The sequence below is a fragment of the Asparagus officinalis genome, chromosome 7 (genome assembly GCF_001876935.1).
Source record: "Asparagus officinalis chromosome 7, Aspof.V1, whole genome shotgun sequence".
NCBI classification, from domain to species: Eukaryota; Viridiplantae; Streptophyta; class Magnoliopsida; order Asparagales; family Asparagaceae; genus Asparagus; species Asparagus officinalis.
In genome coordinates, this window is record NC_033800.1 from 85,412,940 (window position 1) to 85,437,177 (window position 24,238).

Here is a 24,238-nt window from a genome sequence, read left to right on the forward strand (position 1 = left end):
TCTCAGGAGTCTGTTTCACTAATTAAATGCGACCCTCAGGGGCGCGTCCAACCTAAACGCGACCCTCAGGGGCGCGTTCAACCTAAACGCGACCCTCAGGGGCACGTTCAACCTAAACGCGACCCTCAGGGGTGCGTTCAACCAAAACATGACCCTCAGAGGTCAGTTTCATCATTTAAACGTAGGCCTCGGCCTAATGTTTACAAATCTCAACGCGACCCTTGCGTTATTCTCCAAGAACGCGACCCTCGCGTTATTTCTCAGGAACGCGATCTTCAAGAGGTCCGCCAGGTTCAGAAAAGTCAGCGTGGCTTCAAAATCCACGTTCGACAAGAACCAATCTCACCCACCCAAGGGCAGGGGGTTCCATCTCCGCCTCCAAGCCCGGGGAAAGTTTCCTCCCCAGTTCCTGATTTGCGGGAATTACTGTCGAGAGGAAAACCAACAGTACAAGCAGCTCACTCATGTCAATGTGAGAGGCTTATTTCGGCGGTCCTGTCAGAATGCAATTGTTGTGCATCCACACCTCGGCAGTCCGTATTCGACAGGTTGACGAACATCGTTAGGCCTGCCAAATGACAACGCCGCTACAGAAAGAAGACAGCTGAAGTGGAATACCCTCAGGTCACTATTAATATGATCGGCCGAGGGAAAACCTCACATATTGATTCCGATGAGTCACAGAAAAGTCACTCCCTAACTGTTAGGAAAATTTGTGACCAGTTCGAAGGAGTATACCAGAATACTCGGACGCGGACAGGAGCTATTCGCCCGATTAACTATCAAAAGTTAGCTAAAGGCATTACAACAAGTGAAGAACATTCGGCAATAGCCGAATCTCAATCTTCAAGCTCTGTCGGAGCACAGGAGGTTTCTGCTTACATGACAGGAAACCCCGAGGACATAGCCAAAAGAGTGGACGAACATCATGTTATGCTCCAGGCGCAGCAGGAGACACTTCTCCAATTAAAGGATATGTTGGCCCAACTTCTCGCTGAAAAAGGCCACAAACCTGAATCTTCCCGGCAGACTACGTCAAAGGGAAAGCAAAAAGCAACCGAACATTCGGATCGTGAGACTCACCATCTGGAATCCTCTTCCGAAGGTGAGAGGGACATAGAAAAAGAACTGTACCCTCAATCCACCAAGGTGGATGAACTGGAGGCTCGCCTCAACGCAATCGCCAACCGAAGCGAGCTCCGCGAAGAGGGAGTAGTGCGGCCTTACCCTGCCGAGTGGGATACAGCTCCATACCCACCGAAATTTAAGGCCCCTACCTTACAACCGTTCGATGGTACAGGATCACCGAATCAGCACATTTACTACTTTAAATTCCAAACTGGAGATGTGGTAGCGAACGACGCCATCCTGACCCGCTTGTTCATCGGCACCCTTAAAGGAGTCGCTTTCGAATGGTTCATGAAGCTGCCTGCTGGATCTATTCAGAAATGGGTAGACCTGAAAAGGCTATTCTTGGCCAGGTTCTTTGAGGACGATACCGAGGTCTCAATCCCAACTCTTCTCGCCACTAAGCAAAAGAAAGGAGAGTCCATCAAAGCCTATGTGGAGAGATTCCGCAGCATGGCATTGCGATGCCCCTCAGGTATGACCCAATCAACTCTGGTTGAAACTTGCATGCACAACCTGCAAACCCAGCTCCTTGCTAAGATGGGAGTAGCAGAATGTCGCTCCTGGAGAAAACTAGTTTCACAAGGAGAACAAGCTAAAGAGATAGTGGCGCGAGTCAAAGCTGAAGAAGAGCCGCAACCCAAGCCGCAGCAGCAACGCAACTAGAACAACGCCTAGCGGTCTAAGGGAAAGGAGACTTTAGCAGCCGACTATATGCGAGTACCACCGCCGAATAAGCAGGGCAAGGCGCCAAATCAGCAAAGAGCGCCCAAGCAGTATTCGTTCAAGGAAGAGCATGTAGATACCTTATTCCAATTGCTTCGAAAGAACAACAAGCTGCAATTGCCTGAGATCAGGAAGCTGGATGATATTGTCGTTATCACAGATTCCTTGGACATCCTTCCAAAAAGTGCTATGTCTTCAAAGACATCTTGCAGAATTTAGTGAATGCTAATGTGCTCACCTTGAAGCCAGAACAGAAGACCGTATCCACTAATATGATAGCGGTCCAATTCAGTGACTTCCCCCCAGTGGTAACTGCAAATGGTGTTGTGCCCATTCGCAAGGGAGAAATGCACCTGAAGAATGTTGACTTGCATAGTCAAAAAGACAGGGGGTTGGTACCACTTACTACCCCAAAAGAGGAAATCATGTGGGTCCACCCTGATCTGCTAAGAGATCAACAATGGACAAACACCTCGTCCAAAAAGAAGGGAGGCAAGGCTAAGTCTTCCAACATGATTAGCCCCTCCATTACTGAAAATAATGACCACCTCAAACCTCTTACTGATTCAGAAGAGGAGAGGATTGCCCTGGCAGTATACCCAGGAGACAACCCTGGCACTCGGTCAGGAAAAGCTTACTTGAGGGATTACGGCCAGAATGCTCCAGAAATTGAAGAGCCTCCCCAAGACGCTGGGGGTTCTGTCCCGAAAAAGCCGGTTGATAAAGGAAAGCAGAAGGAGCTCCGATTCAACAAAAATCTCCACCAGGAATCCGGAGAATCGGGCGCTCCCTTCCAGTTCAATGTTATGGCGCAGTTGGCCAACATACCGGCCAGAATTACTTTATATAAGCTCCTAAGGTTGTCCAAATCCACCAAGGAAGCTCTAATTGAAGCTTTAAAGAATACGGAGAGCTTCATTACTCAAGTAACTCCGATTCCCGAAGCTTCTGAAGATCAACTTTGTCTATAATGCCTACAAGCAGCGAGAAGTCTACCCTGCATATTATTCACTCAGGAAGATATGCAAGTCAAGCACGAGCATGACCGACCATTGTACTACACAGGGTATATTGGATCCTCCGAAATCAGTCGTGTTCAAGTTGACCTAGGCTCAGCGCTCAGCATCATGCCTTACCGGGTCATGCATGTCTTAGGGATACCTATGCATCGACTGCACACCACCCAGACTACTATCTTCGGGTTCAATGCAAACAGCACCCGACCCCTGGGAAAGATCAAGCTCAGATGCCAGATCGGAGATCTTAAGTCTGAAGTAGCATGCTACATCATAGATGCGGACACGTCCTACAATCTTTTGCTGGGACGACCATGGATACATGCAAACCGCATTGTCCCATCTACTTTGCATCAGGTCATGAAGTATGCCAATGACGAGGGTGAAGTCTGAACCTTGATTGTAGAAAAATACCCCTTCCGAGGGGTGGAAAACTTCCACACCGACTCCGTCTTCTATTTGGAATCCTAAGAGAAAGAAGATGTAGACAGCGGTAACGAAGCTGATATCGAACCAGATCCTGATGAAGATTGTCCTTGGGAGTTAAACTTTGATGTAATGGGTCAGGGTGAGAGTAATAATGATGTACCGAGTGAGGGCGAGTGGTGCATTAATGAAGATTTCATTTTAGCGTACTTGTCTGATGTCTCTCCTAAAAATGAACAAATAGAGAATGATTCTAGTGCAAGTACCAACCCATGGCACCTACTGTGCACAGAGGCGTCGCTCACCTTGCCAATCCAGTCATCCTTCGCTTCAGATGAAGAAGTGGAGGACACACGGAAGGCTTTCTTCAAAGTCTCATCCAAAAGGAAAGGGCAGAAGCCGATCTGTTTTGGTAAAGTCAAACCTGAACAACTCAAACAAGGAAGTTCAGAGGAAGACGATGGAGTTCCCCAATTCCATTACCACAAACCCAATTCTATATACTTAATGAAACGAATGGGGTATAATTTTAATGAGAAACAGGGCTTAAACTTTGGGAAAGGAAGACGAACCCCGATCCGGATGTCTCTCACTCCTGAAGGAAAACCTCCGGATTATTATCGAAAAACCGGGAGAGGCATGGGTTACGTTACGCCTCCCCTCACCTCGGAAAATAAAATCAGTAATTACCTGCGTCATGATCATTCATCCGGAACATCTTCATACGAGTCCGACGTCAGTGTTGGATCTTTCTTTAAAAGCCTGACTGTGAACATGGTTTCAACCAGTCATCCAGATGAAGACGCAGGGGGTGACGAGGAGTTAATGGAATCGACCGACGACCCTTGGATCAAGCGTCTCAATATCCTGTGGGATATGCGTTTTGAACAACGCGAACCACCCACTGAAGATAAAGTGATCCAGGTCAACATGGGAGATGAATATGATCCTAAGTCCATCTTTATAGCCGAAGACTTATCATCATCTGAAAAAGAAGACCTTATATCTCTCATCCGAGAATATATAGATGTCTTCGCGTGGAACTATGAAGATATGCCTGGTCTTGACCCGAAGGTTGCTATGCACCGTCTCAACATCGATCCGGATGTAAAACCCGTTAAACAGCAACAACGCATGTTTCGTCCAGAGATCATGGAATCAATTGAGTCAGAAGTTAGAAATCTTATAGACTCAGGTTTTGTTAGGACAGAACAACACCCAGACTGGGTAGCCAACATTGTTTCAGTTCCCAAAAAGAACGGTAAGGTCCGGATATGCATCGACTTCCGCGATCTCAATGCCGTTTGTCCGAAAGACGAATTCCCGCTTCCTATCACGGATGTTATGATTGACAACACCTGCGGATATGAAAGGATGTCTTTCATGGACGGATTCTCCGGGTACAATCAGATCAAGATGCACCCGGACGACGAGAAACACACTGCTTTTAGAACACCACTGGGGGTATATTGCTACACAGTGATGCCCTTCGGCCTGAAAAATGTTGGTGCAACATATCAACGTGCAATGAACACGATCTTTCACGAACACCTTCGAAAGAAGACCGAGTACTACGTCGATGATATAGCAGTAAAGAGCCAATGTAAAGATGATCATCTTACAGATCTGAAGACAATGTTCGAGATCATGCGAGCACATCAGCTGAAGATGAATCCGACGAAATCGTTTCTCAGAGTTTCAAGCGAAAAATTCCTAGGATTTATCGTTACTTCCAAGGGGATCTCCCTTGATCCAGAGAAAGTGTGTGCCATCCAAGACATGCCACCTCCGAAGAATCTCAAAGAGCTCAGAGGTTTACAAGGTAGACTGGCCTACATCCGAAGATTTATATCGAATCTTTCAGGGCGTTACCAACCTTTCTCTAAGATCATGAAGAAAGGAATATCCTTCGTCTGGGATGGAGAGTGTCAAAAAGCATTCGAGGAGATTAAGAGATATCTCACTCAACCGCCAGTTCTCGTAGCCCCGATATCAGGAAAACCATTCCTGTTATATGTGAGGGCCATGGACCATTCTCTTGGGGCTTTGTTAGCCCAAAACAACGATCAAGGTCAAGAGGAAGCCATCTATTACCTGAGCAGGACTATGATTGGAGCCGAACACCGGTACAATCCGGTCGAAAAAGAATGTCTCGCCTTAGTATTCACAATTCAAAAGATGTGACATTACCTAGTTGGACAGACAATTCACATCATCTCTAAGGTGAATCCCTTGAGAGTGCTGATGACGAAACCATCATCTCTGAATTACCGGCTCGCAAAGTGGGCCATTCTCTTATCGCAATACGACATGCAGTTCATGCCTCAAAAGGCAGTCAAAGGTCAAGCACTGGCAGACTTCTTAGCCGATCATCCAGTATCAGGAACGTCTAAGTTGTATGAAGAATTACCCGACGAAGTCGCCGAAGCTTGCACTACTCAAGAAGCTACGCAAGTGTAGAAGTTATTCTTCAACGGTGCATCAAGAGCAAACCCTCATGGAGCAATTACCGCAGGAGTGGGAGTAGTGCTAATTTCTCCGAACGACCATGTAATCCCAAGAGGATTTTCCTTAATCGAACCCTGCACCAACAATGTAGCCGAGTATAATGCTCTGCTATTAGGAATGCAGTTAGCTGAAGAGCTTAATATTCAGCACCTCGAGGCTTACGGTGACTCTCAGCTCATCGTTAACCAAGTCCGAGGGGAATACGAAGTACGTCATGAAGATCTAATCCCGTACTACCTCGCAGTGCTAAAGCAAGCTCAAAAGTTCGAAGGTTTCTTTATCGAATATGTACCACGAGCTCAGAATGCGTATGCAGATGCTTTAGCCTCCTTAGCAACCTCATTAGCATTGCCACCGAAGACTGAAATAACGATTCCAGTCGTGGGACGGAAACTATACTTTTCCAAAATTCCTATGGAAGAAAACTCAGACGAGACACCGACAGGAGAAGTCTGTACAACCTCCCTGGAATTTGAGTCTAGAGATTGGAGATTCCCGTACATCGACTATGTCCTATACGGGATCCTGCCCGATGACCCTAAGGAAGCGGCCTCTATCAAAAGAAAGGCCCTCCGATTCTATTACGATGCAGTTTCTCAAGTCGTGTATCGCAAATCGTATGATGGAGTCTTGCTTCGATGCCTCTCTCGGAAGGAAGCGAAAGAGGCCCTCAAGGAAGCTCACGACGGAATGTGCGGAGCTCATCAGCCTGGAGCTAAATTAGGAGATCGTCTCTGACGAATCGGCTATTATTGGCCGAAGATGTTTTCAGACGCGATTGACTATGCTAAACGTTGTCACGCGTGCCAAATGCATGGAGACTTCATCCACCAAGCGCCAGGGAACTTACACCCCATATCAGCAACTTGGCCATTCGAAATATGGTGTATGGATATCATCGGACCGATTTCCCCTCCAACATCCAAGGGACACCGGTTCATTCTAGCCGTAACCGACTATTTCTCCAAATGGGCGGAGGCTATCCCGCTGAAAGAAGTCAAGACTTCGAATGTGATCAAGTTCATCAAACATCATGTCATCTACCGTTTTGGAGTCCCGAGGCGAATAGTTCACGACAACGGGACACAATTCGTCAGCTTTGGATTCCAGAGATTTTGTGACAAATTCAGAATCCAAAGTGTTGCATCCACGGCATATTATCCGCCAGCAAATGGTCTTGCAGAAGCTTTTAACAAAACCATAGTGAAGCTTCTCAAAAAGTTTGTTTCCAAAAACCGGCGCGATTAGGATGAAAGACTTGGTGAATGTCTGTGGGCTTACCGCACGACAGTAAGGACTTCTACAAGAGCTATACCGTTCTCTCTAGTATACGGATGCGAGGCTATATTGCCATTGGAAATCCAGATCCCTTTTCTGAGAGTTGCTATCACAACTGGACTAACAGAAGAAGAAAAGCATCAACGACGTCTGCAAGAACTTGAAGCCTTAGACGACAGACGACTTCAAGCTCAGCAACAGATCGAATTGTATCAAGCCCGTATTTCCAAAGCCTACAACAAAAAGGTTAAGGAACGAATTTTCAAGAAAGGCGATTTAATTTTAGCCAACAGACGACCCATGATGATGACACACAAAACCAAAGGGAAGTTCAATCCTAAATGGGAAGGGCCCTTCGTAATAGAATCTGTCTATTCGAACGGAGCATACCACCTCATCAACCAAGAAGGAGATAGGCTCATGATGCTAATTAATGGGAAGTTCCTCAAGAGATACTTCCCGTAAATCATGTAGCCCCCTAAACGCCAGCTAAATCAGGTTGGGGGTTGCTTATTTATAGTGTAATTCTGTCTTATATTTCGTCATGTTAACACTACACCTCTGACGATTGTAATTTGCTGGAATTATTCTAATAAATGATAAAGAGAATTTCAATAGTGTTGGCATTATTCTCCATTGTTTTAAGCCAGATTTCAACAAAAGAGACGATAAAAGGCAAAATGATATCATTTTCATTCAATGTTGTTAGTCTAAACACAAAATGATAACAAACAAAATGAAAAAGATACAAAATTCCTTAGCCAAGGACGGAACAAGATCTAAACATCAGGCCTCATCAACTTAAGGGTTTTTAGCCTAGACTTGAAGGCAGAAAGTTTCTCCCGGTGAGCTGCTCGGACTTGTTCCTCGATCTCCTTTCTGAGCTCTGCTTCAAGTGGAGGGGCAGTAACAATGTCTTTGCGAATCCGCTCAGCCGCGTGGAGCGTACGGTAAAAATCTATATAAATTTGGCCACTTTGATGCTCAAGCTCTTTTCTGACATCCTCATAGTGGGCCAATTGGACTTTCTTCTGGTCCAACTCGGCCTCTAATCGAACGATAGTCTTTTCGATGCTGCGGATATCAGAAGCAACACTTTTGATTTTAGCATATGTTGCAGAGTGCCGCTTCCTTAAAGCTGATATGCGGGCCTTTTTGTCAGACGAGTCCTTGCGAAGGGTCCCTAGGTGATGTGCTCTGGAGATTATCGCCAAGGAAAGATCCGGCTCCACTTTAGAATCTAAATTGGTGCGCTGCAGCTCCCTGAAAGTTGCTAATTCTGCCTTCAAGAGAGCGATTCCTCCCTGACAGTGCTCAGTCCATGATGCATCCCCTTTAGCCTTGATATCATCCAAACACTGGGTCAAGATGGGCTCACAATCTTCAAAAGAAGCTCCTTCAACACTGACAATATTAACAATTGTCTGCATCCAACGTTCCAGTTCCTCAATGGATTTCTTCAGAGCCCTCGAGCATGGAGGAGGAATAGTTGGATAGATCGGACCCGTATGTTCATCCTGAACAAGTGATGGAGAAACTTCGGAAGAAGGGTCCTTGCGTGCACTTTCGTCTCGCGAAAGAGAAAGAGGAGCGGATTCAGAACCCTCAACGGGCGATACCTCTCCAGCTCTAGCATCCTCAGGGAAAGAAGGGGTTGGTTGGGGCACTTCATCCTTTCCATCAGTGAAACGCTCAACGAGCGCAGACTTCATCGCATCCCCCATTAACTTGGCCCTTTTAGAATTCTTGGCCGTAACAGGTATTCGCTTGCGAATTCTCCTGTCATATTCACCTTGCTCAGCAGCAGAAAGAGCCTTCTTACCCGATCTTAAAGAACGAGGTTTAGGAACAGGCTCTTCTACAGAAATCTTCCCAGTTGTCTTTTCTTCGGGAGAATCATCAATTGGCCTTCCCTCTTCAATCCCCGTAGGAACCTCTTCCTCAGAAGGTTCTATGGTGGACAAGTCCTGAGGAGCTTCAACGGCTCCGGTCGTTTCCTGTTCACAAGATAGGTGCTCTTCCATCCCTGGCAGACGAGTACTCGCAGAACCGCTCCGTGAACGATATAATTCTCGAATCTCGCTTATACATGAAGTATAAACGTCATATTCTGGGACCCGAGAAACTTCAGCAAACCACTGGCGGGAATCCATAACAGTAGAGCAACCAGGTGGTGAATTGGGTAAGATGAATTGCGCATGGGTTCCCCCGGCAGAGAAGAAGTACCATGCACGAGCTCCTTCATACAAATTCCCAATCTAAGCTAACGCCGGGTTGGGATTGCCAACGTAGAGTTGGTCATATCCAAACTGTCTGGCGAACCGAGAAGGCATGTAAGGCTCGATTATGCACTTCTCCCGTAAGCGGTAGACCAGGTAACCCAACCTGATCATAAGAAGCCAGCTGAATGTACCCTCTTCCAAAGAAGACGAGCCTTCGAAAAGCAAGTCCATGAAGCGGGCATCCTGCACATCAGCTCCGTCAAAATTCGGAGCGCAACAGAAAAGCCGATAATTGTCCTTCCGGGATAGAAGTTGTCGGGCCCTGATTATATAAGAATTAGTCCACGTGGCCGACTCCAGTCTCTGTACAAAGGGAATATAAGCATCATCACCCTCATGTATTCCCGTCATCAATGAAGGGCAATGCAACATGAACCAGGCCATTAGATATGTATACGGCACTGGTACACATGGTTGAGAAGCTTTCCCAGCTTTCTTCTTAGCAGCTTTGACCCCCGAAGCACTGAGAAGTTCCGAAGTCAACACCCTCAGGCCGTTCTGAATACAGCCAACCATAGCAGTAAGGAGGCTCATAGGTCTCCCGTGTGCTAACAAAATAGCTGGGTACACAACCTCAGCTAATATCGCCTCTATTGGTCTTGACGGTACTACACACCGCTTCAACAAAATCATGAAGAAGCCTGCAAGTAGAGCGGTGTCAGAAATAGGGACTGTGGCTTGGTAGTGGAAACTTTCAAATTCGACACCAGCTTCAAAGTCACCCTTTGCATGCTCTGTCTTGTAAGTAGCACCAGGAGCTTTAATCCGAGCCTTGGCATCCTTAAGAGAAACAACTGCGACACGGGATTCGGCTACATCTTTCCGGTTTAAGTTTTGAAAGAGGTAGTCTGCCCATGTGGTATGCATAATGCCCCCTTCACGCATCCCAAAGACTTGGGCACATATGTGGAAGTGGCACATCAATTCCCAGAAGGTAGCATAAATTTCCGGGTGCGCCACCTTCAGTAAGGAAAGCTCCTCGGTGGTGGGGATAAACTCCTCGTAGGGCTCATGAAGAGCAAAACCTAACTCTCCTGCAGGTGTGAAGAATGTGCAGCTGTCCGGATTGTATTTCTCCAACATGGCGAAGAAATTATGAAAACTCTGCACGACTCCCCATCGTGTAGCTAACACGGGAACTGTGAGACCCGATTGAGCGAGTGAGTCCTTAAGCTCCTCAAGAACGAAGTCAACCATGCGGGTCCACCAACCTCCTTCTCCAGAGCAGACCCATCCAGGGGATCTGAATGTCTGGGTAGAGAATTCACCCTGAATTGCAAGGAATTGGCGGATAAAAATGTTCGCTGGACATGGCATCTCCGGAACCAGCTCCTTCTTCTCAAACAACCAAGTCTTAACCCCTTGAGCTGTCCCCCGATTTGTGTACGAGCTCACCGACCAAATGCAAGCGACACGTTCTCCTTCTCCTTTATTATGTCAAATGTCAAACCCCGACGGCAGCTCACATTCAAGAAATAGGAGAGTGGGTACATCCTCTTCATGTTTGGGAGAAATAAAAACCGATTATCAGTTCTCTGCAGCAGCTTCGAATCTTCTACATATGTGAGATGGTCGTTGACCGGTATACGATCTCCAAATATGAAGGCTGGTTTAGGAAACTGGGCATGACCAACAGGGGTCTCTAAGTCTAAGTCAGTTATCAAAATCCTGAGAGTAGAGCATTGAGGGAATTTGATCATTTCCGCTCTTTCCGAATCAAGAAAAGTACACAATGGAATCCTGTTCTGAAGACTGAATAATTCATTCGGGTCAGGTCCACCAATATATCCAAAATGGTGCTCTTGTGAAAGCAGCACGTTTGGGAAAAGCACTGCACAATCGAAAGCAGAAGTTAGCAGCTAGAAGCGAGTTATCGACATAAAGACAGAGTCTGAAATACAAAGGGGTAAAGCCTTGTGTCAAAATCTCCAACGCGAAGGTCGAGCCTCGCGTCAAAAATCTCCAACGCGAAGGTCGAGCCTCACATCAGAAATCTCCAACGCGAAGGTCGAGCCTCACGTTAGAGTCTGAAACGCGAGGGTCGAGGCAAGGTTCCCGCATGGACAAGAACACCGCCGGCGTTCTCAGCCGACGGCATGTCGGAAGTCGCTTCAGCGACCTTCTTGGAGTTCGAACCCGTCCTCCGAGGCGCCATTGATGCAGTCGATCGGAGGAAACTCCTTTGAACGAGGGAGATGAAGCTCGTCGGAGATCTCGCTGTAATCAAACGAGAGTTCTCGTTCTTGGAAATAGCCGAAAGTTTTGAAAGTCAAGTGACTTTTGACGTGACCATTCAGGTCTATTTATAACAGCCGCCAAGCTATTAAGATGGCACGGGATTCTAGGAGTGAATCCCAACCATCTCTAAAACGTGAAGCTCACTATCGCGTTTAATTTCCCAAGTGCAAAGCTTGAGCCAGCGTCACGAAGGCCCGAACCTCGCGTTTCAAACATCAAACGCGAAGGTCACTTCAGCGTTGCAACTCTTCTAAATATAGAACCTGCACTTGTGAGCCCTCTTAACAGAGTGTTAGTCAAAACCTCTGTATCTCTTCAGCAGAATCTAAATTCTCATTGGGTTAATACTACACCCCAATATCCACTTATCAATTCTCGTTAATAGAATGATAAGTGTCCAAATCATTGTCAATTTATTAGCTCTCCTCAGCAGAGCAATAAATAACCTGTTTTCAGTGGGATAACAAAATTCCCTAAGGTCTTGTTCAAATCACAAGTATCACAATTCATCGCTCCGATGATAAAGCACTCAGCAGTTCTCCCCAGTAAGACGCTATAATATTCTTTCCCCATACCTGTCACGTTAAAATCACACCTCTGACAAAATCAACTTATCAATTCTCGTCAATAGAACGATAAGTCCTCAGAATTGCCTAGATTGCAATAATCCCCCTGCCAAGTTAAAACTATACCGCGGGCACTTATAGATTTCTTTCAGTGTTCAAAGCAGAAATAACACAGGAAGAATTCTACTAGTCAACCCCATTACTGGAAAATAATAAAATTTTCATCCTCAGCAGTCGGAAACTTTCTAGAGTTATCTTAAATGATAATAAAGAGAGTTTTCTGTACCAGAACCATTGTGGAGATTGATAATAAAGAGAGTTTTCTGTACCAGAACCATTGTGGAGATTTATTCTAAGTCAGGAATACATCTCAGACATTTCTCGTGACTTGTATCTAAAATCAAAACATGATAAATGCAAGAAATAATGAGAAACCAGTATCACTTTTTATTCAGAAACCAAAAAGAAGTGATACAAAGCTGTTCTTAAGCAAAAGAATAGTACAAGGAAACCAAAAAGAAGTGATACAAAGCTGTTCTTAAGCAAAAGAATAGTACAAGGTCAAGTCAAAAGAAGCAAGTTGAGCTTTAGAATAGTACAAGGTCAAGTCAAAAGAAGCAAGTTGAGCTTTGGCATCAGAGAGCTTCTCTTCATGACTAGCCCGTACAACGGCTTCAGCCTTCCTCCGCAGCTCATCCTCGGTGGGTGCTACTTCAGTGGCGGCCTCCTTCTTCGCTCTTTCAAGAGCCTGAGCTTCCGTACGGTAATTCAAAAGAGTGTCTGCATTTTTGGCCCCAAGTATATTAACGACGGCTTCTTCGCGAGAAAGCTGGGCCTTCAATCTCAGCACCTCCGCCTCAGCCTCGACAAGTTTTGTGCGAATGAGGTCCAAAGAAGCAGTAGAGAGCTCCAGTTCTTTTTGTCGCAGATCGCTCTGTTCTCGCAAATGCGTAACTTGAAGCTCTTTTTCAGCCAGACCTCGCTCAATTGCCTCACGGCGAGTCACTTCTTCAACCTGGAGGTCAGCAAAAGTAGACACGATCTATGTCTGAATGTCTTCATGGCTGAGGGCTTCCAAATGTTTGAGCCGGGCTTCTAAATGGGAAAGGGCTTCCGAACAATGTTCAAAGCAATGAGCATTGCCCACACTTTTGACCCCATTTAAGCCTGCTTCTAAGAGAGACTTAAAGGAGTCAAAGCGGCCTCGACCAGCTGTGACAACCTCAATCACCTTCCTCACGAGACTGTTTAAGTAGCTCAAAGAAATATGGAGGAAGTCAGGAGCGTCCATTGGACTAGAAAAAGCAATGGAAGACGACTCTACGACCCCAGAAGTTGACATGCCAAAATATGGATTGGCAAGCGATTTGGGTGTAGAAGTCGCGGAGGAAACTGAAACATTCAATTGCGAAGGGCTTGAAGTCAAAGCCATCATTGCCCTCGCAGGAGATTCGCTTGGTCCGCCCTCTGTGGGTGCAAGCGAGATCTTCATCAAGGCTGAAGATGAAGCAGCTACGGTGGATGAGGCAGGCAGGGGCTGCTCTTGCATAGAAGCTGACGCCTGCACGAGCTGCTGTTCCGGTGGAGGAGTTGCAGTAGTAGTTTCAGGCAATGTTGCAGGTGAAACAGTTGCCGTAGGAGAGCCAGGTAAATGTTTCTCTACTAAAGGAGCCGACATCTGCGCAGGTTTTGGCTCTGAAGTAGTAGCAGCAGTAGTCCCTGGAGAAGGTGAATCTGCACGAAAAAAGGGTCGGAACGCGAAAAGAACATGCGGAAGAAGTCGAAGAAAACTAGGCTTACCGGAGATGTGAAAAGGAGTATAACCAGATACTTTATCGGATGAGACCTTGGGAGCATCGTCAAAAGTGGTGATGTCATCTATGGAATCATGCTCTTCGTCATCTTCACCACCACCTGACATGTTGCCAACGTCAGCATCCTCATCGTCTCTATCCTCGTCAGCCGCACCACTAATCGAGGAGCCTTCATAATCAACTCGCTCCTCATCATCCTGAGCCGCTAAAGGTTCCGGAAGATCTGTTCTAGCAGCTGGTTTATTCATAAGTCCCGTTATAGGACTAGGAATTAAATCACCAGCTTGTGACATTAATGCTGAAGGAGAAGGAGGTGGATTCTCTTCAAGACCCCCTGGTTCTAAAGCCGGAGACTTGGGAAGGTCCATCGCCGGAGCAGACTCTGCATCTGCAGCCATTAATTCATCCTCTTCGCCCTCAGAAGGATGGTAAGAAGAAGCTTCGCTCGATAAAGCTGGGCCATGAGAACGAAGTCCAGCTCTATGTGGCAGGCCTGCAACAGATGATTCTTGTTGTTCTTCATTTACAGCAGCTTTGATGGCCTCAGCCATCAACTTAGATTTTTGTTGGCCTTTGGGGGGAGAATCCACCAGCAGTTTCCGACGGATCTGCTTGTCATACTTGCCGGTTTCATCTGCAGAAAGTTTTCTTTTCCCCGCTGCTCTCGTTGTGGGAGGATCAACCACTCGTTGCTCTTCCCCTGGAGCAGGCTCAGCTATCTGTTCCTCTTCCTGCCCGGCAGGCTGATTCTCAATGGATAGGAACTCGTCGATCCCTCTCAAGCGGGAGGTTTTAGACCCCTTCCTTAAATTATACATATGCCTAATGTCTTTCAGGCAAGATGTATTCAAGTTGTAATCGGGAGTCTAAGAAGCGGCGTTATACGAATTACAGAAGCTTATAGAGGTATAGGAGTTAGCAGTTTTGTGGGAAGCTTGAAGACGGCCTTGGTACAATCTGCTACAGAATAATACCAGGCCCTAGCTCCTTCATATAAGTTGGCTATAATTGAGAGTTGAGGACGAGGGTTCCCGACATACAACTGATCATACCCAAATTGGCGAGCGAACCTATAGGGTTGGTAAGGCTCGATGAAACAGTGGACGCCTTGTCGGAAGATCAGGTAGCCTGGCCTGATGGAAAGAAGCCAATGGATTCTGCTCCATAGATGCCGCCCTCAAAATCAGGGAAACAGCGGTAGATGTGGAAATGGGTGTCTCGCGCTAAGATTTGGCGAATCCTAACCATGTACCCCCCTTCCCACTTCGCAGACTCTAGTCGCTGCACAAATGGGATGAATGAGTCTCCCGGGGGAGATGCTGTACTCATCAAAGGAGGACAGTGAAGCACGTACCAAGCCATCAAATAGGTATATGGCATTGGCACCCTAGGATTGGGAGTTTTGAAAGTCTTGTGACCCTCAGACTCCACCTCTGTAACACCAACAAAGTCAGAGGCCAACTCCCGCAGTCCATGAGCCACAGCATCAAGAATCCAGTCAGCAACGCCGCGTCGGAAATTGGAATCAGAGCTTGATAATGGAAACTCTCAAACTCCGTATGAGCCAGGAAAACATCTTCCTTGGCCTCATTGGTGTAGTGGGAGGTAACGTCGTCAATTCGAGCCTGAACTTCCTCCAAAGTACTGACAGGCAATCGGGTCACAGAGCCTCCCTTAGTGGTCAAGTTCTGGAATAAATATTCCGCCCAAGACACTTGTTTAATACCGCTTTCTCGGACCCCCGTTAGCTGCATGCAGATATGGAAGTGATACATGACTTCCCAAAGAGTTGCATAAATTTCGGGGTTGGTTTTCTTTAAAATTTTAAGTTCCGCGGATCCCGGAACAAATTCTTCGTACGGCAAATCCCCAAGAATGAGACCCGAGACTTCGTGCATCTCGTGAAGAGCGAAGCCTAACTCCCCCACAGGGGTGAAGAAAGTGCAAGTCTCAGGATTATACTTCTCCAGTATGGAAAAGAAGTGAAAATGGCTCTGGATAATCCCGAATTTAGTAGCCCGCATAGGAACCAGCAACCCAGCTCGAGCAAGAGGTACTTCTAATTCATCCAAAACGAACTTGGTCATCCGAGTCCACCACCCTGTCACCGGAGAATGAACCTAGCCAGGAGTTCTAAATCCTTGCGCGGGAAACTCTCCTTTCTTCGCCACAAATCTCTTGACAAAGGTCCCTAACTTTCCGCAACCACTTATAGTCCCCGTCATAAGCAGTGTTTGCGTCGAAGTCAAAAAAGTCCCCGAAGAGGTATCCAGGTTTGACTATTGGCTTACGGCTTGAGTTTTCAAGTCGAGCGTCCGTAACCAATGTCCTAAGAGTGTCAGGAGAAGCTTGGGTAATTAATTCTACGCGACTCTTCTCCCTAATTCGGAAAACTGGGAGTTCTTGGCGCGAGCTGAAGGTCATGTTCATGTCCGCACCACCTTCATGCCCAAAATGGTGACGAAAAAGAAGGGGTTCACTGGTTCATGTCCGCACCACCTTCATGCCCAAAATGGTGACGAAAAAGAAGGGGTTCACTGGTGTGGCGCACTGCAAAAGGACGAAAAAAAGTTACACAACTCCAAATCAAAGCTCAGACACGATGGTCGACTCCTGCGTCAGTCAAGATCAGACGCGAAGGTCGAACCCCGAGTCAGACAAGATCAGATGCGAAGGTCGAACCCCTCGTCAGACAAGATCAGACGTGAAGGTCGAACCCCGCGTCAGATAAGCTCAGAAGCGAAGGTCGAACCCCGCGTCAGATAAGCTCGGACGCGAAGGTCGAACCCCGTGTCAGATAAGCTTGGACGCGAAGGTCGAACCTAGCATCAAAAATCTCAGACGCGCAGGTCGACCCCCGCGTCAAGAATATGAGACGTGGAAATTGAAACCCTCGTCAAAAAAAGAGTAAACGACGGAGTCCAGCCCCGCGTTATTGAAACGAGTTTCCTCGTTGATTTCAAGATTAGAACTCGCCGAAGCAAGTTTAATGACCACAGAGGTCGTACTCACCGCCAATCAAAGGGAGCTGGGGCGGCACATTCGCCTGAGCAGCAGCGCCGCCGGCCGGCACTGACGATGCCGGTCCTCGAGCCGCACCGGCATCAGACTTGGAAGCGACATCGGACTTGGAAGATTTCTTGGGGGCCATGAGATCTGGTCGGAGGAGATGAATAGTTTTCGCCGGAGAGAACGAAAATTTTCGTTGGAATTTCAAGAAGAGTCGAATGGCTCTTGATTTGACCTTCAGCGGTCTATTTATAGACAGCTGTGAGCTGTCAAATCGTAACGGACGGGATTCGAGGTCAGAATCCCGCCTAAACTCGACCCTCGCGTTCGAGTTGGTTGAGCTTCCAAACGCGAGGCTCACCTACGCGTTCAAATTCTCCAACGCAGGGCTCACCCACGCGTTCTAATCCTCAAATGCAGAAAGTATCTCCGTGTTTGGACCGCTATGATAGCAGCTTTTTGACTACCAAGGCTACGACACAGCCTCCAGATAAGTAAAAGAAGAGCTAACAACAATCATCAAGGCGATCAAAGCCGGGAAGAAACAGACGACTCAACTGGGGAGTCTATTGGAAAAGTACAGATAGATTATAATTAACAACATTGAAGTCATCTGGCTCGATCAGACGGAGTGAGCAATCGATCCACAAAATTTTGGGATCCAAAGTATTCCAAAAATTCATCCCAGTCAACCGCGAACTTTTGAAAACTTTGGAGGGGGTTCTGTAGGCTATCTAAAAATCATAATGGATAGCTGATCCCTATCAAGCTCCTACGATGAAAGTCACAATCAGATGGCTGTCTAATCACTGTATTCGCAATCCCACAATCACTACAAACACGGCCTCATTTCTGAGATGATTGATCTTGATGGTTGCGACAACAACATGACTAATATTATATTAGCAACTGTTAGAGATGCTGATGAACAGTGCAATGATTTTAGAAATAAAAGGTTGGACGTAGCTGGTGAGTTGCTTGGTAGAGAGCTGTGGGCAAATATTCATCTAAAAACACTATGGATGTTGATTCCCGTCAAGCTCCCACAACGAAAGCTACAATCAAATAGCTTTCGGGTCGACAAGGGAAAGCGGCGAATAGAGGATTTTTCACATAGGTCGAGAAGAGTTACAATTCAACGACACTTCCGACAACTGATGAAAACTCTATTCAGCAGTCTTCACATTCTACAGTGAAAGTTACAATCTGACGACTTTCACACCCCACAACAGCTAAAGCTAGGATTACTGAACAACGGTCCTCGCAACGCTTCACAGAAGAAGTTACAAGTCAAAAAGCTCCTTCTGAAATGCGGATGTCATCCCCGCATTACAATTCTGGAAATGCAGGCGACCCCCGCGTTTCTAAGTCACCCTCGCGTTCGTAGGGGTCCAACCAACACCGACCCCCACGTTTCTAAGCTACAACAAACCAAAACGGGAGCGACCCTCGCGTTCATCAATGTTCAGCCAACACCCAACCTCGCGTCTCAATTCTAAGAGGCGAAGTTGGGTTCTGAATGCCAGATTGGGCGTTTGACTCGTTCAAACACGAGTCAAACGGTTTCAGAACTGTTTCCCCACGTTCTGAGGAAATCACGCCCACTTAGGAGCGGATTTAGAGGGCAGTTACAACCTCTTATCCCCCTATAAAAGCTCAACAAACTCAACTGAGTTAAGGGCTGGCTTTTTGGAACGGAAGAGAGGGCAATAGGTTGGATTCTGAGGATCTCAACCACTCGGTTCGGTGATTCAACAGCAGCAGCATTAAAACCCTTGGAGATAGGATTTTTGAATCAAGTCAGAAGATCAAATGTGAGAAGATTCTTCAACAACAGAACATCAGCTTGGCCATTAACCGAATTTTTGGTTCTAACAACTCTATTAACAGAGTTCTAACTCATTCAGAGTTCTTAAACTCGTTGAAGAGTTACTTATAAAACTTTCCAAAGAAGTTCATCGTTCCCACGAGAAAAAAAAGACGGTCGGATCGTCAACGGAGAGCAAATTCGACGCGAGCAATCGAAGGAGGCATTTCATCGCTACCGAGAAGAACCCAGTTTTAAACAAAGGAGAGAATCAAATTCGTTCTCTTCTCTTTTGTAATCAAATTGTAATCAGAATCAAAGGAATACAAATCAATTTTCTTTGTTCTTTTCATTGCAATTCTCATGAGCCAAAGTTGTCCAGATTCGCCTGTATGATCGACTCGCCTGCATGAGTCAAGATCATCCAACTTCGCCCGCTTACTCGACTCGCCTGCACGACTCGAGAGCCAAATTCGTACCTGACGGCCTTTCCCCACTTCCCGTGATATAAGGGGAGGGTGCACAGTACTCGAAGCCCATCGAGTGGCCGCTCACAGTACGAGTGATCGGACAGGCGCCAAGTTAGCCTATACACTCATAAATGTAGTTCACCTCGCCCGTCCGAGTCGAGAGCTAGATCCGCCGGCATTCGGCGAGCTGTCCAAACTTACTCGAGTACTGATCAACCATCTTCCCACTTCTTGTGAGGTGAAGGGAGAGAGGGCACAGTATTCCAGATCAACATGCGCCCTCATAAATGCAGTTCACCTCGCATGTCCCAGTCAAGGTCTGGATTCACCGGCGTTTGGCAAGCTGGCCAAATGCACTCGAGTGTTGGGTAGTAGCTGTCTGACATATGAGAAGGGGTCTTTTCACTTCTACGTGACATGATGCGAAACACGGCCCCTCGAATGACCACTTATAGTACGAGTGAGCAGCAAGATACCTCTCAACAGTACATGGTCACATCCCATGATTCAAGGAGCGACCAAGTCGTCTCTCCTCTATTTAAGAGCCTCTTCCAGCCATAATGAGGAGGTTCGAAAAAAGGGGGGAACATTTAGCATAGAGTGGCTCAGCGTTCAGCAGTTCGCCTGTAGCTAATTGATCAATCCAATTAGTTAACCGAACCACTAGCTCTCGACTCTCGGTCGAGTCGACGACAAGCTCTTTGCATAACCCTTGCACTGTAGCGTCCTCCGCTAGTTACGAGCCCTGATCGCCGTCGAACTAGGAAATTCAAACTCCATTAACCCGAGCCTCTACTGTGTACTAAAGCTCGCCAGCAACCTCAGTCGAACCATCCAAGGGAAGCAGACTCGGTGCGAGAATCGAGCAAAGCATCCTGTAGCTACCGAAAGTCCCCACATTTAAACAAGGAGGGCATTCCCTCTGCTTCTGTTGTAATAAGCATCCTGTAGCTACCGAAAGTCCCCACATTTAAACAAGGAGGGCATTCCCTCTGCTTCTGTTGTAATTTTGATTAATTAGTTTGTAATAAGTCCCACATTTAAACAAGGAGGGCATTCCCTCTGCTTCTGTTGTAATTTTGATTAATTAGTTTGTAATAAGTCATTCTTATCAATGCAAATGAGTTCCCTACTTTGGGAGATCAAAATTTACACCTACAGAAGATGGAGACCACAGTGGAAGGAGTTGTTTCTTCAAACGAAACTGTGGTAGCTCAGTTCAACGAGGTTGTTGTTGAGATGACTGTGGAGTCCCTAGAAATCGAGTTTGACCAAGCCAAGTACGAAGAGTACTTGTCTTCTTCCTCTGGTGGTGATACATCCCGCAAGCGCCACCGAGTCGTGCGCAGAGGCCGACCTCAAACGGTCAAAACCTTCACGCCTGAGGGCTCTACCCGAATCTCATCGGGGGAACCTACTCCCTCAAAATTGACCAAAGTCAAGCCAGAAGTCGAGAGCACGGGGTGAAAGCCTACCAGATGGGTCACCAAACGACCCTCACAGACACCCGCCCCGGAAGGAGTGACGGTTCACTCCGGCACAAACTATACAGCCACAGCTCATGCGGGGTGCTCTTCTCTCTAAAAGAGCTCACCAGTGGCGACGGCAGGCACTCGCCAGACAGGAGGCCCAAGCCTTCGTCTCATACGACGGCCTGAACTATTACACAGGCCTGAAAATTGTTATACGAGAGGGCAACTCACCCGATACCGGAAGGTTATCCAAGTCAGGAGCACCAACTGGGAGGAAGGGGACCGTCCGCTCAGGTGGACTTCGCTTCTCAGGTCACATCCTTGATGCGAATTAGCCACCCTAGGCGAACGAACATACCCGAGTGGATGAACCCTCGAGGGTAGGCAAACCTCGCCATGACTCTTTGGCGAATAGGTGTAACGAACGAGAGGGCTTTGACCGAAAAGGCAAAGCAGTAGACGACACCTCACAAACCCGCCCGCATAAGCAAGGGGGTGAGTCTCTCCTGCACAACGGAGTTCGCCCAAACACGAGTACACGCCTGTTAAGGCGCACTCGCCCAACTCCAACACCTAAACATTCTAGCTAGTCTACCCAGTGTACAACAGAGGGCGCGTCCAAAACCCTCTTGTGCGATCACCTAGGCGACCCATCTGACATTGGGCGTTGTCACCAATCCCCCACAGAACATCTCCGGGGTTACTTGACTCGCAAGCGTACCATACATGAGGCGAATCCTTAGTGCCACTGCGAAAGACTTATCCAAATAGTACTCACCGACTGCCAATGTATAGGAACGGTGAAACCTTCGGTGTTTGAGAGACTCTCTTGACAACCTTCTCAACCGAGGCCCTCCTGTCGCCAAAAAATATGCATCACCTACGAGAAAGATCTCCTGTCCGCTACAATCAACATGACGGACAAGGGCAAGGCCATCCTTTCTGGCTCTCAAGATTCTAACTCCTTCCTGGGACCTAATCCTCTCCGCGTTCAACGTGAGCGAGACGGTATATACCGGCGCACTCGTAGTCGCACGGGGGTGAGCATCGGGTTTGATTATTCAACGTTGACGCCTCTCTCCAATAGTGAAAACAAGATTCACTCGGTAGCAGTTATGTCCCAGATGTCGCACTCAAGTTAGGACGCAGTGGCAAGGGTACGCATGGCTGAACTCACCCATGAACAGGCGGTGACCCAAAAGCTCGAAGAACAACAGGCAACCATTGACTCTTTGAGAAAGATGTTGGAGAAGCTTCTGAACAAGAAGAAGAAGAAAAAAAGTTCCCAGTGCACCTTACCCCGGCGAATAGGGGATGAGGATGGGTACCTCCCCGTCGTCCGGCGACCGAGATGGAAGATAATGCCGATCCGCCGTCCGGATTCTCTTCCAAGACATCGCTAGGAACGTCGTATACTGGGGATAACGCCCGCGACAAGAGGTTCGACGAGTTCCAAAACTAGCTCAACGCGCTGAAGCTTCAGCAGAACATGAACAAGCTGGGGGTGGTCCGACCCTATCCTGTCGAGTGGGATACGGTCCCCTATCCGGCGAAGTTCAAGCCAATTAGCTTGGTGCAATTTGACGGCAAGGGCTCGCCCTTGCAACACATTTATTACTTCATGGAGCAGACCGGGTTCCTTACGGGGAATGACGTTATTCTCACCCGGTTATTCATAGGCACCCTCAAGGGGGTGGCCTTTGAATGGTTCTGCAAGTTAGAACCTGGTTCTATTAAGTCATGGGCTGACGCCCAAAGACTCTTTTTGGCCTGCTTCTTTGACGACGACACGGAGGTGTCAATGGTCACCCTCCTCGCTAAGAAGCAGTGGAAGTCAAAGTCGGTCAACAACTTCGTGAAGAGGTTCAGGAACCGATCGGTCCACTGTCGGGACCAGGTTTCCGAATCAACACCGATCGAAATGTGCTGCAATAATCTCTCGATCCATATTCTGTCTAAGGTCGGCGTAGTGGAAACCCGGACCTGGAAAGAACTTGTTTGCCAAGGCGAGCAGGTGGAAAACATGATCAAGAGGTTGGAGGCCGAAGAGCCGCAGCCTAAGAAGGGAGCTGTGGAGCTGTCGGTGCCAAAGAATCCCCCTCAAACAAGAGGAAAAGAGATCATGGCCATTGACTCCGCCCCAGCTCTGAAAACCGTTCAAAGACCGAAGCCCAGACAATTCGAGCAACGCCCCCCACGGCAATACGACTTCAAAGAAGAACAGGTGGTGGCGACATTCGATACGCTACTCAAGAGCGGTCGAATTATATTGCCAGAAGCCGTGAAACCTGAGGAGGCGAACAAAACCAATGACCCGAGTTATTGTGCCTATCACAGATTCCGTGGCCACCACACGTCTAAGTGCTACATCCTCAAGGATAAACTCCAAGCCCTCTACGATGCAGGAGTCCTAAAGAAGGAGAAGGTTCAAAAGTAAGTGACCACGAATATGGTCACCTTGAGTTTTGGAACCGGTCTCCCGGAGGTTCAGGCTCCAGCGGGGATAATCCCTATCCCCAAGGCAGTCCTGAAAATCACTAACAACGATCCTCACAATCAAAGAGAAAGGGGTTAGTACCACAGATTTTGCCCTCGGGTCAGGTGATGTCGGTCCATCCGGACCTCCTCAACGATGAGCAATGGACTATAAAGCCCTTGAAAAAGGTTAAGGGAAAACCTTGCAACGTCGTCTCCGCTATCCTGGGTGGAGATAAAATAGTAATGGCCACCCCTACCAACTCTGAGGAGGAAACCACTGTCTTCACCACAAGAGCAGGGAAAGAATTCACGAAAGAGTATCCCACGACGGCAGAAAGCCCAGCAGGACCTCCTACGAGGCCAACCGTGGCAACCCCTCCAGAGCCAGACAGGCCGAGCTCGAGCCGTCAACCTTTTCGATTTAACGTGATCCCACAGCTGAGGAGCATCCCTACGCGAATTACTATGTACGACCTCCTGCGGCTATCCAGGCCTACCCGGGAAGCCCTACAAGAGGCGTTGGCCGACTCGGAGGCCTTCTCCACCCACTTCTCGAGGGAAGAGGATACAGAGAAGGAATGCACGACATGTTGCCAAACCTCCGAGAGGCGGGTCCCGTGCATCACTTTCACCCCTGAAGACATGCTCATCAAGAGCACGTCTCATGACCGATCCTTGTACTTCACGGGGTATGTCGGTTTGTCGAAAGTGGATCGAATTCAGGTTGACCCAGGCTCTGCATTGAGCATCGTTCCCCTAAAACTGATCAAACACCTGGGGATACCGCCAAAGCGTTTGTCCGTGACCACCATGACTATCTTTGGTTTTAATGCCATGGGGACTCGGCCACTCGACAAAATCCGCCTGAAATGTCGAATAGGCGACATGAAAACGGAAGTAACTTGCTACGTCATCGATGCCGAGCCATCCTACAATATGTTCTTAGGATGTCCGTAGATCCATGGCAACCGAATAGTCCCGTCCATGTTACACCAATGCTTGAAGTATGTGGATGCTTAC

General features: G+C 47.6%; 1 protein-coding gene across 1 annotated transcript; it reads left to right on the top strand.

Annotated features, from left to right (window-relative positions):
* Positions 22,230-23,177, top strand: LOC109847459. The gene has a single exon (XM_020416689.1). The coding sequence runs from the start codon at positions 22,230-22,232 to the stop codon at positions 23,175-23,177; it is 948 nt and encodes a 315-aa protein (XP_020272278.1).